This window comes from Lynx canadensis, chromosome A2 (assembly GCF_007474595.2).
Source record: "Lynx canadensis isolate LIC74 chromosome A2, mLynCan4.pri.v2, whole genome shotgun sequence".
Lineage (NCBI taxonomy): Eukaryota > Metazoa > Chordata > Mammalia > Carnivora > Felidae > Lynx > Lynx canadensis.
The window spans coordinates 17530804-17543485 of NC_044304.2; the positions used below are offsets into that span (position 1 = coordinate 17530804).

Here is a 12682-nt window from a genome sequence, read left to right on the forward strand (position 1 = left end):
TAACATGAACCGAAAGACATTTTATTTGGACATTAGTACAAAGTGTTGATAATTAACATAAATGAGCATTTTCTCAAAATCAAAGTATGCCTGCTGGTGAGCCACACAGATGGTGTTCAGCCTCAGGCTGAGGTTGTGTGCACCCCAAAGGCTCACTTCATTGTTGGGATTCTCTAGCTAAATTTGTATCCACAGCTATCCCCTCAGCTCCCTGGAGGAGGCTCCCAGGGCTAGCTGGCCCTGAACAGCACGTAGAGCACAGGCAGAGTGGCCATAAATGTCACACAGGTGACCAGTGTGCTGTAGATGGTGTTCCTGTTGACCTGAGCTTCAAGCTTCTGCTTCATGTCTGATAGTGCCAAGATCACACTCCCCTGCTCCAGCAAGGAGCCAGGCAGGGCCCTGTCTGCTGGCCCCAGCAGGCCTGGATGTGCCGCAGCCTTCGCAAGCTGAACCACCTCAGCCGTTTGGCTGAAAGTCTTTTCCAAGCCATCAAGCCGCTCTCGTAAACCCTCTAAACATGAATGGACCTGCCTGGAATGGCTGAGCTGCTCTTTCAAGGCAGCTGAAAGGACATCTGTGTCTCTGTCTCGGGTGGGGGAAGTACCTGCCTGGGTCCCAGAGCTCAGCCCGGAACCAGCTTGTACCAGGCCCCTTAGGTCCACCATGAGGTCGTGGAGGTCCCTCTGCTGGAGGGAGTAGCTGGATGCCTGTTCTCGGATGGCCTCCTGGAGGCTCACAGGCCCCTTCTGCGCCTCTAAGAGCAAGGCCTTCAGCTCCTGTAGCCGCACACGGTTCACATAGGTGGAGCCAGCCACACCAATCAAGGCCCCCAGAACTGACCCGATGAGGGACCAGTTCTTGGTCCTCTCAGCTCGAGTGCGCTCCTTCTCGTGACTTTCCCGCACAGCCGCAGAGAAGAGGGAGAACTTCTCTCGCTCAGAGTCTTCAGCACGCAGATAGGTTGCACGAAGCCTCTTCTCCTCCTGCAGAAGCAAAGCAGTGTTATACAGCAGCAATGTGGCCCCGCCGTTGGAGCTGCCAGCAGACGTCCCTGGGGCTCAGCCTCATGCCTGGCGCAGACTGCATGCTCAATAAACCCGCTGAATGAATGAAGGCAGCATAAACATGGTCAGGTGCAGGAAGCAAAGGAATTGGGGGCAGTCAAGATGAGCAATGCTACCTTCCTACCCAAGCAGTGCTGGGTCTGACCAGACACGCACTGATGACTACAGAATGTGTCCATCAGAAGGAAGTGTCTGGCCCCCTCTAGGCCAGTCCCCTCCTCCCTGGTGCTCCCTCCTCAGCAATCTGGGATCTGGGGCCCAGATTATACTGCCCTGGACTACTGACCCCAGTACTCCAAGAGAAAGTGGGTGGACAGGCTCTGGAAGCCTGGGGCCCAGAGCTTCTGGTTTACGTCTTCACCAGATCTCTGACCACCAGACCAGTCAGGTTCCCACCTTGCCCCTTGATGATCTGCCAGGCTGGGGTCCCTATCCAATGAGGAAGGGCTGCCTTCTGAGTGCCTACTTGCAGCAGCCGGTGCTCCAGCGTAGCCAGTTCTAGGTACTGGATATCCTCTCTGGAGATGCGGTCCAAGCGGTCCCTCACCTCCTTCAGCTTGGCCTGGTGAACTTCCAAGTCCTCCCGAGCCTCTCGCACAAGCCCTCGAGCCACCATGAACACTTTCTCTGCCTGCAGAGAGAACAATGGAGGCTGTCTGCCCCTTCCCTCCACACCCACACAGGCTCAGCTCTATTCCCAACAAGGCTGTGGCTGAGGTGAGTGGGGTGTCAGTGCAAAGGGTGGAAAAAAAGAGTCCTTCAGACACAAGATCCTGGCTCGCCCAGTAGTCCTCAAAATGCAGCCCTGGGCCACACCCATCAGAATCACTGGATTTATCCATTCAAGTGGAAATAACATGCCCCTGAGAAACTTGAAAAAAGCTAACGCTCCACACAAAACCCAGCCAATCCTAGTTGATACAAGCCACGGAAAGGAACCTAGGTTCCTAAACTGTTTCACGCACGCACGCACGCTACCTTATCTTCGCCTCTTGACGATGCCACAAGAGGCATTGCTGTGGCCTCCATTTTACACACCCAGAAACTCCAGCTCAGCCAAGGTCATGACCTCCAAGGGGAAGAGACAGCACTGTGCCTCAAAACCTCCCACTGAACCCCCAGGTTCTTGCCACCTCACTAGCTTGGTCTGTACTAGGCAGGAATGGGAACAGAGACGACAGAATGCATTTCTGCTACCACCAAGGGCTTCCAGCCACAGGAAGCTCTTTCCACCTCACAGTGTGATGCTGCCTGGCCCTGGGCTTCTACCTTCACAAGGGATGTTTTAATTACACATGGGGCTTTGAGGACACTTGTAACACTGTCACCAACCCTCAGTCGATGTAGGAAGTGTTCACTGGCCTAACACGATGGATGTCAATGGCCAGGGACTCATCAGTACACAGAAACCTGTTTTCGGGGTAGACAGGTACAGTTACACAGAGATCTTCACCCCCAGTACGATCGAATCCAAGTTACCATGTGAGAAATGAGTCAAATTCATCTATCAATAGTATTTGTTTAAGAAAAGGCAAATCTGGGCAAGGCTTCCCAGCACCACGTGGCTGGTAATTATTTGGCAAGAGCCTCCCAGCCACATTTCCAAGTCAGAAGGCAGGGCCAACCACCCCGGCTTCCCTCCTCACCTCAGTCACATTTCCCTGGGCCTCTCGAACTTCATTGAGTCCGACAAACTCTTCGTATCTTTCCCACCAAGTCGTGGCTGTGGACGATGCTCGCTGATGAATGTCGTGCCCCAGGGCTCTTCCCAGAGCTGTGAGTCGGCGGTACAGCCCAAGAGCCACCTCCTCAGGTCTTTTCTCTCTGGGCTGGCTAGGGCCTGGGCTGCAGAGAGTCCTGGCCATAAAGAGGTCCCTTCCAAGGAGGCCTCTCCACACCACACGGGGCGCACCGAGGACGTGCTGCATGGCAAACACAGTGCTGCGCCCTGTCATCAGGAGATCTGTAGGGGGACGCCAGACAGATCAGCTCACAGCTGAGAAAGGCTGGGCATAAGTCAGGTTTCAGGGCCTAGGGGCAGTTCTGAACTAATTTCCATGAAAAAGTCCAAAAAGAGCGCTGCTCTGTTGTGCCTGGAGACGGTAGCCGCTGTGGTCAGGCTTCCCCCTTGGGTGCTCCCAGATAAGAGAACACACCAGGGAAGAACATGTTTAGGAGATCATGCCTTCCATCTCCTTCCACAATGCCACCAGCACCTCCCATCCCACCCATCTTCCCCACAGCCCCCAGGTCTCCGTTGTGACTTGGATGGGAATCCTGGTGCCCGGTTTTCTGATAACGTCGAAGAAAATTCTCAAACCAGGGCTGCCTGGGTAGCTTGGTCAGTTAAGTGTCCAGCTGCTGATTGTGACTCAGATCGTGATCTCACGGTTTCTGAGATCGAGGCCTGTGTTGGACTCTGTGCTGACAGTGCGGAGACTGCTTGGGATTCTCTCTCTCCCTCTCTCTTCTGCCCCTCCTCCACTCGTTCTCTCTGTCTCCGTCTCTGTCTCTTTCTCTCTCAAGAGTAAATAAATAGGGGCGCCTGGGTGATGCAGTCGGTTAAGCGTCCGACTTCAGCCAGGTCACGATCTCGCGGTCCGTGAGTTCGAGCCCCGCGTCGGGCTCTGGGCTGATGGCTCAGAGCCTGGAGCCTGTTTCTGATTCTGTGTCTCCCTCTCTCTCTGCCCCTCGCCCGTTCATGCTCTGTCTCTCTCTGTCCCAAAAATAAATAAACGTTGAAAAAAATAAATAAAAAAAGAGTAAATAAATAAACTTAAAAAAAATTTTTTTTTCAAACCTGAGTTGTGTCCATGCTGACAAAGCCTCACAAATCACAAAGATTCATAAAGACTCCCAGGGAAACTGGGGAACTGAGGGGATTTCAGGGAAAGAGTTCTGTAAAATACCATCAAAATCAACTGCCCAGACTCTGAGGGATGCCCCAGCACTGGGAAAGCAGAGTTTTGCTTATGTTCGAGGACACAAGTCATTCTGTACCAAGGCAGAAAATTCCCTCCTCAGCTCTCCTCTGAGAAGACAATTCCAGGGAAAAGGCAAAACAAAACAAAAAGCCTGGATCTCTACACAGAGGACAACTTTTCTTAGGTTCACACGAGCCCTCCTCTGCCCTCTGAGGCTTTCCAGGCTTCCAATCCCCCCCACCCCTCACATTCCTAACCTTCCACAAGCTTTCTCCCTCCTCTCCAACTTTAGTCCGGCTCTACAGGTCTGGTTTCTTCAATCTCTCCCTTTTCAACCTGCTTTGTCTGGGCCCCAACAACACCCACTTCTCTTAACCTAAACAGCAGAGGGAGGCTCCCATTACCCAGTCAGGCTCTGCCTGAGCCCCAAAGCAGCAGGGACTCTGAGGACCCCAAGGAGGGTCAGGTGACCCCTGCTCCCAGGCAAACCTGGACCAGCACTCCTGTCCTCCGGCCAACCCTCCTTCCCCCACCAACCCCCAACCATAACACACACGCTCTCAAGTATTGATGCTGGCTGTCAGAGTGACACCTAGTGGCCAAACAACCAGGCCAGAGAGAAAAGCAGAGGATGCTGGGGACAGGAAGATAAATTGGAGGAGCTTGGGTGACAAAGAAAGGGGCTTCTGAATGTAAGGTGATGTGGAATAGAGACCCACTCAGAGCATCTCAGCCTCCTATCCCCTTGTGCTGTGCTTGGAGAAGCTCAGGCCCTCTAGAAAACAAAGTTGGTTGGGTAGGGACATGCCTCCTGCCCAAAATGGGTCCGAGCTGAGAGCCACAGAAGGGACATCCCCGTAACACTGGTTCTGAGCTGGTGCTGCACCCGAACTCCTGGGCCCCATCCGCAAGGCCCAAGAAAGCACACAGCATCCATGACCCAGGGGTCAAGCCAGCCTCTTAGGCCTCAATGCCAGCATCCACCACACATGAGCTGTGGCCCCATGACCATCCTGCAGGTGTTTCCTGCATCAGAGCAAAGCAGACTCCCAGGGCTGCCAACCACAGCCCTCACTCTCCTTTTCAACAACACTCACCAGAGAGGTGTCCACCTTGCTGTCACTACTTCCCCAGCCCCCATTCTCTCTTGATGGCACTCCACCAAGAGGCTGCTCTCCTGGAGGCCCTGCAAAACCTCCACCTTGCCAGATCCACCAGGTATTTCTCAGATTTCTTCTCCAACATCTCTGCAGCTTTCAACACCCTTGTCTTTTTTTTTTTTTTTTTAATTTTTTTTTTTTTCAACGTTTATTTATTTTTGGGACAGAGAGAGACAGAGCATGAACGGGGGAGGAGCAGAGAGAGAGGGAGACACAGAATCGGAAACAGGCTCCAGGCTCTGAGCCATCAGCCCAGAGCCCGACGCGGGGCTCGAACTCACGGACCGCGAGATCGTGACCTGGCTGAAGTCAGACGCTTAACCGACTGCGCCACCCAGGCGCCCCCACCCTTGTCTTTTTGAAATCACTACCCACCCCCGCCTCGGCTTCCTCCAACCTTCTTAGCCTCCTCTCCTGACTTCTCTACCAGCCACCCACTCTTGAACCCCAGGAAAGTCATCCATCCCTGGCAGCAATGACAGCTACAGCCTCCTGTGAAGTCCTGGCTTCCTCCCTGCCCCTCAGAGCCGTTATTCACAAGGCAGCTTGAGGCTCTGTTAACTCATCATTTCACATCTCTTGTTCAAAACCCCCGACAGCTCCCATCTCACCTGCCATGAACACCAGTCCCACCAGTGGCCAACAAGCCACGGTCCTCTTAGTTGGCATCCCTTCCTCCTGTCCTCCACTCCATGCACCCTAACATGTGAAGCCTGACTCTGCTACTTTCTCCACAGAAAGGTCCAGTCAGCTGACAGGTCCAGTCAGCTCATCCTGACTTGTACATCTTGGCTCAAACACCACCTTGTGGCAAACCTTCCTTGACCATTCCCTCCTGGGCCACCTGCTTTGTTTCTCCATCAGACACATATTGCCTTCTTTTCATGTTGCCAGGCCCCTCACTAGAACATAAGCTTGGTGACAGCAGGGACTCTGCTGTGTGAGGATATGACTCAAGTTGTTCCTCTATTCCGGTCCCTCTTCTCAGACATCCAGCCCCCACCCCAGCCTGATTCTCAGCCCCTCCCCATTCAAATGTCCCACAAGCCCTTAGCCAGCACAGGGAAGGTGTTCCTGGCAGAGGGAAAAAGTGGAAATGCACTGGGGGTCATCTAAAACCTGAAAGGCAGCCAGTGCAGCTGGAAAATAGCAGAGGAAGGGAGAGTGGACAGAGGAGAGGCTGAAGAGGTAAACAGAGACCATATTAAGCAGGGCCTTGAGGGCCAAGTTCAGAATCTTGACCCTCCAAATCCATTCTAACATTCTATCCAGATGACTGTCTCTTACCAACTGTCCATGCCACAAACCTCCATCACCTGTACCTCTATCTCACTTGCAGCTGATGGCTTGCTTCATTTTTCACTAAGAAAATATTTAAAAATTGGAAGACAACTTCTATAAATTCCCACCATACCTTCCCACCTGTGTCTGTTCGGTTTCCACCTTCTTTCTTATTCCTTGGGATGAGGAATTCATGCTCTAGGAAGACCAAGCTGTGGCCAGGTCCCGTGTGCTCTCCCTACCTGACACTGCTCAGTAATTGATCAGACACCCTCTCCAGCAACAGCTCCACTTCTCTGCCCCTCTGTACAGCCAAACTCCTTGACAGATCATCTGCACTTGCTGTCTCCAGTTCCTCTTCTCTCATTCTCTCTTAAACCTTTTCTAATCTGGCCTTCACTTCCACCATGCCACCGGAAATGCTCTTGTCCAGGTCACTTCCACATTGCTAAATCCAGTGATCAGTTCTCAGTCCTCATTTTACTTGCCCTATCAGCAACCTGTGCCTTGTGCCAGTTTCCTTTCCTTGAAACACCTTCTACACTTGGCTTCCAGTCCCCACTCATCTCCTGAACCTACCCACGTGGAGTGCTGCAAGGCAAGGTCCTCAGACTCCTCTCTCATCCAGTCCCATGGCTTTAAAAACCATCTACGGATGGGGCACCTGGGTGGCTCAGTCAGTTAAGCATCTGACTTCAGCTTAGGTCATGATCTCATGGTTCGTGAGTTCGATCCTCACATCGGGCTCTGTGCTGACAGCTCAGAACCTGGAGCCTGCTTTGGATTCTGTGTCTGCCTCTCTCTCTGCCCCTCCTCTGCTCTCACTCTGTCTCTGTCCCTCTCAAGAATAAACATTTAAATAAATAAATAAATGCCATCTAGGGAACTGTTAAAAATATTAACTATAATGATGGTTGAACAACACTGTGAATATACTAAAACCACTTAAGTGTACCCATTAAATAGGTGAACTGTATTGTATGTGAATGGTATCTCAATAAAACCATTACTTTTTTTTAAAGTAATCTCTACACGCAACTTAGGGCTTGAACTCAAGAGTCACATGCTACACCAACCAAGCCAGCTAGGTGCCGCTCCTCCCACTGCTTTTCCCCCCCAAAACCATTACTTAAAAAACCAATCAACTAGGGGTGCCTGGGTGGCTCAGTTGCTTAAGCAGCCACCTCTTGGCTTTGGCTTAGGTCATGATCTCACGGTTGGTGAGTTTGAGCCCCAGGTCAGGCTCTGTGTTGACCGCGTGGAGACTACTTGGGATTCTCTTTCCCTCTCTCTCTGCCTCACTCTCTTTCTCTCTCAAAATAAATAAATAAACTTTAAACAAGAAAAAAAAAAAAATCAACTATATTCTGACTTTTCCAGCCCAGACCTCTCCTATAGATTCCAGGCTCATTTACTGAACCACCCAATCCACAACTCAGCTTGGAAGGTTAATGAGGATCTTATCTTCCCTTCCCAACTTGCCTTTCCCATAGCCTTCTCCATCTTGGTTGATAGAAACTTCCAAATCCAAATCAGACCAAAAACCTCAAATCATGCCTGACCCCTTGCTTTCCCTCTCATCTCATAACCAATCCATCAGCAAATGCTTCTTCCTTTCTAAAACCAAAATCCCTTTTCCTCTTAGCCACCCCCCCCCCCACTGCTACCACCTGGTCCCAGTGACTAACATCTTTTACTATAACACCCTTCTGACAGGTCTCCCTGCTCCTACTCTAGCCCCTACAATCTATTGTCAACAGAGCAGCCAGTAGCCTTTTCAAAACACAGGCCAGACCATGTCTCTCTCTGCTCAAACTCTCCAATCGTTCCACATTTCTCTCAATGTAAAAGCCAAATTTTCTCCATGGTCTACAGGACATCCACCTCCTGGCTCTCAGTCTTCCCTGACCTCATCTCTCACAAGTATACCTTTCCTCACTCTACGCCCATCATATGGACCTTTTTTCTCCCAGCTTTATTGACATAAAAATGACATATAAATTGACATATCACTGTGTAAGTTTAAGATATACAACGTGACGATTTGATACACTTGATAGACGTATATACCGCTAAACGTATACCACAATAAGGTTAGCTAACACATCGTTGAAGTAATTACCATGCATGGACTTTCGTGATGTTGCTGCAACACAATAGACGATCCCCGCACAAGGCCTTCACACCAGCTATCTGCCCTGCTTGCTCCCTTCTCTTTTCCAAGTCCTGCTCATATGTCATTGCCAAGGACTCCCATCCTAGCACCCTCTACCCATTCTGTCCACCTTATTTTTCTCCACACATGTATCACGTGACCTGCGATATGTATTTCAATTATTTACTTTGCTTACAGGCTGTCTCACCTCCCAGAATGTCAGCTCTGCCAGGGCTGGCATCCATTTGCTGATGGATTGGGTATGAGATGTGTTTTGTTCACTGCTGCATCCTCAGTGCCCCCATAAAACTGTCTGCATGACACTCAACAAAAACCTACTGAATGAATAAACATAATTTGCAAAAAGTTGCACTCCGGCTATATAAAAACCCAGACTCCTTCCGGTGGCCTCCAAAACCTTAGGACCGGGTGATCTATCCCCCGCCCATATATCTGGCACCTCCCTCGCATCTCCCTGCAGCTATGCTTGCTTTCTTCGGTTCCAAGAACGCGCTGAACTTCAAAGGCCTCTTCCCCCTAGTCGCAGTGCTTTCCCCAAGCACGATGCCAGACCCAGCGCCTTCCGGTTAAGCACCCCTCCTGGCTTCCGGACCCTTCCCTGGCAAGACAGGCCCTCGTACCTGGCGCCCCACCGCGAGAGCTGCAACCCCAACCAAGCGCCCGCCACTCAGTAGACCTCTGATCCTTTAATGCCCGCCCCCAGAGTTGCTTCCGGCAGCGGGAGCACAGCTTCCTGACCAGGAGCCAATCAGCGGGCCCGCGCGGAGGTATAGGCACAGGGGGTGGGTAGGGGTGCTTCGCTTCCGGTGGCAGGGCCTGGGGAAGGGGCGGCAGGCGCCATGTCCGGCCGCGAAGGTGAGTGTGCCGGGGCGGCGGGGTGGAGAGGGACAGTACTCGGCGGGGACGGAGCTGAGCATGCTTGTGTCGCCTACAGGTGGCAAGAAGAAGCCCCTGAAGCAGCCCAAGAAGCAGGCCAAGGAGATGGACGAGGTGAGGGCGAGCGCGGAGGCGTGGGAGGGTGCGGAGGGACTGGGGAATCTGCTTCGAGTGAACGCCGTCTGCCTCTCCTTAGGAAGATAAGGCATTCAAGCAGAAACAGAAAGAGGAGCAGAAGAAACTCGAGGAGCTAAAAGCGAAGGCCGCGGGGAAGGGCCCCCTGGGTAAGTGAGGGCAAATAGAGCTCAAGCCGGGCAAACGTCTGAGCATCTCTTTGGTCTGTTTCCTATCTCATTGGTGAGGTTTCGATTCTTCGTGTCAGCTACTGCGGACGACCCCCACCCAGCTTGAATTCGCAGCAGCGGGGAGGGGCGGGAGCCAGACCGGTCCTGGAAATGGAATCTCTTTTCTCCCAGGCATTCTGGTCTTCTTTTCTTTAGGGAAACAGCAGAGATGGAAACACAGAGATTCATATATCTTAGAGTCGAGTTTCCAAACAGTCTTCACTATTTCTTGCCCCAAATTCGTATTTGCTACTTTTTGCTTATGACATTTCTTGACTTACCGCTCATATTGTTAATTCTAGTAAATACTTTTGCATACTGAGTCTTGACTTCTGAATGCGCCTAGACTAAAACTCCTTAATGTGCTATTGCACATTGCTAATCCCCCACCATTTTACTTCTTTTATGTAGGAAAAATGGATTATGTATCAAAATATTTTTCAAGCCCAACAGCCCGAACTTTTCTGTGCTTCTTAAATGCTGTTTACATTCATCCCACTAGTGAATAATTTCTTCCATGGTTATTTGTGCCCTATATGAGCTACACTGGGGCTGGTGGAGGGTGGGATGGTGGGAGTGTCATCCAGGGCTTTCCAAGACCTCTATCCCAGTGGGTTTTAATTGATTCACAAGGCTGAGATTCTAGTTACTGAGATTCCCTTTTGGAATGTAAGGTGTTTTGTACCTTCCTTTAATCTGTGATTGTGTACAGGAAGGTAAATCAGCTATTTCTTAAGGTACTTACTGTATGCCAAATATATAGTCAAATGTAAATTGAGTAAAATAAAGATAGTAAACCAGACCCCAGGATCATAATATGTACTGTGATGTGGCAGTTGAGAATGTGGACCTGGACATCAGACTACCCAGGGTGGAATCTTGGCTTTGTCACATACCAATTTATAATTTTGAACAGCACTTACCACTAGCACTTCATTATCTGTAAAATGGGTTGATGGGGGGTGAGGATTAAATGAGCTAGTGTGTGAAATACTTAACAATATAGATCCAGGCCAGGGCACAGCCATTATTTGGGCCCCTGCCTCATCCTCATTCTGATATTACCCAGAGTAGACTATTGGGAAAGTCCTATACATGCTTGTGTCAAAAAGAATGCCCAGCACAAGAGTTGAGCCTTTCAATGATCCTTATAAGGCCTCTGGCACTTCTGCCATAAGGACTATATTTTTTCTTAACTGAGACATTTTTTTCCTTTTGCAGCCACAGGTGGAATTAAGAAATCTGGCAAAAAGTAAGCCGTCCCTTGTACCCGAGGCAATGGTGATCTTTAATTCCATTCCTGTTTAAACATCTGGATTTCCTGCCATAGCATCTGTTGCCACCTATAGATAGAATGAAGTGTTGTCTTAGATCCTGTTGTACATTTAAGAATAAACTTTTGTAAAAAAAAAATAATAATAAAATCAGTGGCTCATGTTCTCTTATCATTCAGTCATTTCTGCCTTTGTTGTGAGGTCAGAGTAAACCTAGCCCGAAGTCCTACCAGTGTGTGCTCTTCACTCTTTGTTCTGTGCTGAACTCTGTTCCACCTGGAATTAAACCAACTCATTTGAAATGGTTGTTTTTTATAGTTGTAAACCCAATGGAATACAATACATGAGGCTAATGCAAGAATATGTACTTTGGGGGAAAAAAACGTCTTTCTCTGTTATGACCTCCACATTGCCATTTGTTGTAATGGGATTGTTCATCTTTCATGTGGGCATCCTGCACATACACCGAAGAGTGATTCCTGTTTTCAACAAATTTCTCTGTTGTAGAAGAGGGCAACATTGTTACATACAATATACATTATAAAGGGAATAAAACTGGAAAGGAGAGACTTTCTGAAAGTTTCTAAGAACCGAGTTTATCCTGAACCCCCCCCTCCCCCCGGTCTGCATTTACACTAGGGCTTCAGAAAGGTCCTTGCTAAGTTTCCTTGCTAGGGAATGATGAGTATCCCACATTCAACCCATCAGCAAAATTCAGTCTGGCCCCTACATACTTCCTCGAGTATCACTCCCCCATTCTAACCTAAAATCCCTCACCTGGATTATTGCAGTCATATCCAAATTTGTCTTCCTACCCCTACCCTTGCTCCTCTACAGTTTAACCTTCACTCAGGACAAGATGGTCTTGCTAAACCATAAAGTCATACTTTTGTCTCTTCTTGGCTCAGAATTCTTCAGTGGCTTCTTAGGAAAAAGCTAGAGTCCCTACAATGACCAGTCAGGCCCTAAGGGATCTGGATGCCACTCCCTATCCTTGGATATTCACCATTCATCCCCTGGTCCATCTTGCACAATGGCCTACATCGCAAGCAAGCTGCCTCACCGTTTTCACCAACTCTTGACTGCCTGTCACTCATTTGTATACTGGAGACTACCTCCCTTCCTTTAGAGGACTAAAAGTAGTGCACTCGTCCCTTACCACTCTATATGAAGTAGTAGTCCCAATTGTTTGTTTCATTTTTTTCTCCTAATATTTGTTGATTATCACCCTTGACTCTAGGAGGAGTAAACTGAAGGAGACAGAGGCCATAATGTATACTAAATGCATATATATATTGCATTCACATATATATAGAGAGAGGGAGGGAGAGAGAAACAATTCAGAGGCACAAGTCTTTGGATTTCCCCTCTAGGCCCTTGATAACACTGTAAATTATGCTAATAATGCTAAGCTATCTCTGACCATTTGTTTTCAAAAAGGGTTCTGGAACTATTCAGATCTTGCTAAGTCAAAACTGGAAAAGGTTTTTATAGATTGAAGTCTGTTTTACGACTCTAAGGTACTTGACTTAACAGGAGAGGATAAAGGGCCTACTTTGGTCCTCTCCTGGAAAGTTCCA

The 12682-nt window shown here is 49.5% G+C and overlaps 1 protein-coding gene and 1 long non-coding RNA gene across 15 annotated transcripts in view; one reads left to right on the plus strand and one right to left on the minus strand.

Moving 5' to 3' along the window:
- The window catches only part of CCDC51 (coiled-coil domain containing 51), a 26536-nt gene continuing 13854 nt past the window's right edge, over positions 1-12682 (minus strand). For 4 of the 14 annotated variants that reach the window (XM_030306670.1, XM_030306671.1, XM_030306669.1 and 1 more), the window contains 2 exons: positions 1534-1698; positions 1-986 (listed from right to left, as the gene is read on the minus strand). In XM_030306670.1, coding sequence (XP_030162530.1) covers positions 231-986; positions 1534-1698 — 921 coding nt within the window. In that variant the 3' untranslated portion in view covers positions 1-230. The other 10 variants (XM_030306662.1, XM_030306666.2, XM_030306661.1 and 7 more) reach the window with 10 other exon arrangements.
- Positions 9365-11280, plus strand: LOC115508229. Its single transcript, XR_003966962.1, has 4 exons — positions 9365-9463; positions 9543-9598; positions 9681-9768; positions 11050-11280. It is a non-coding gene; the product is annotated as an uncharacterized LOC115508229 (long non-coding RNA).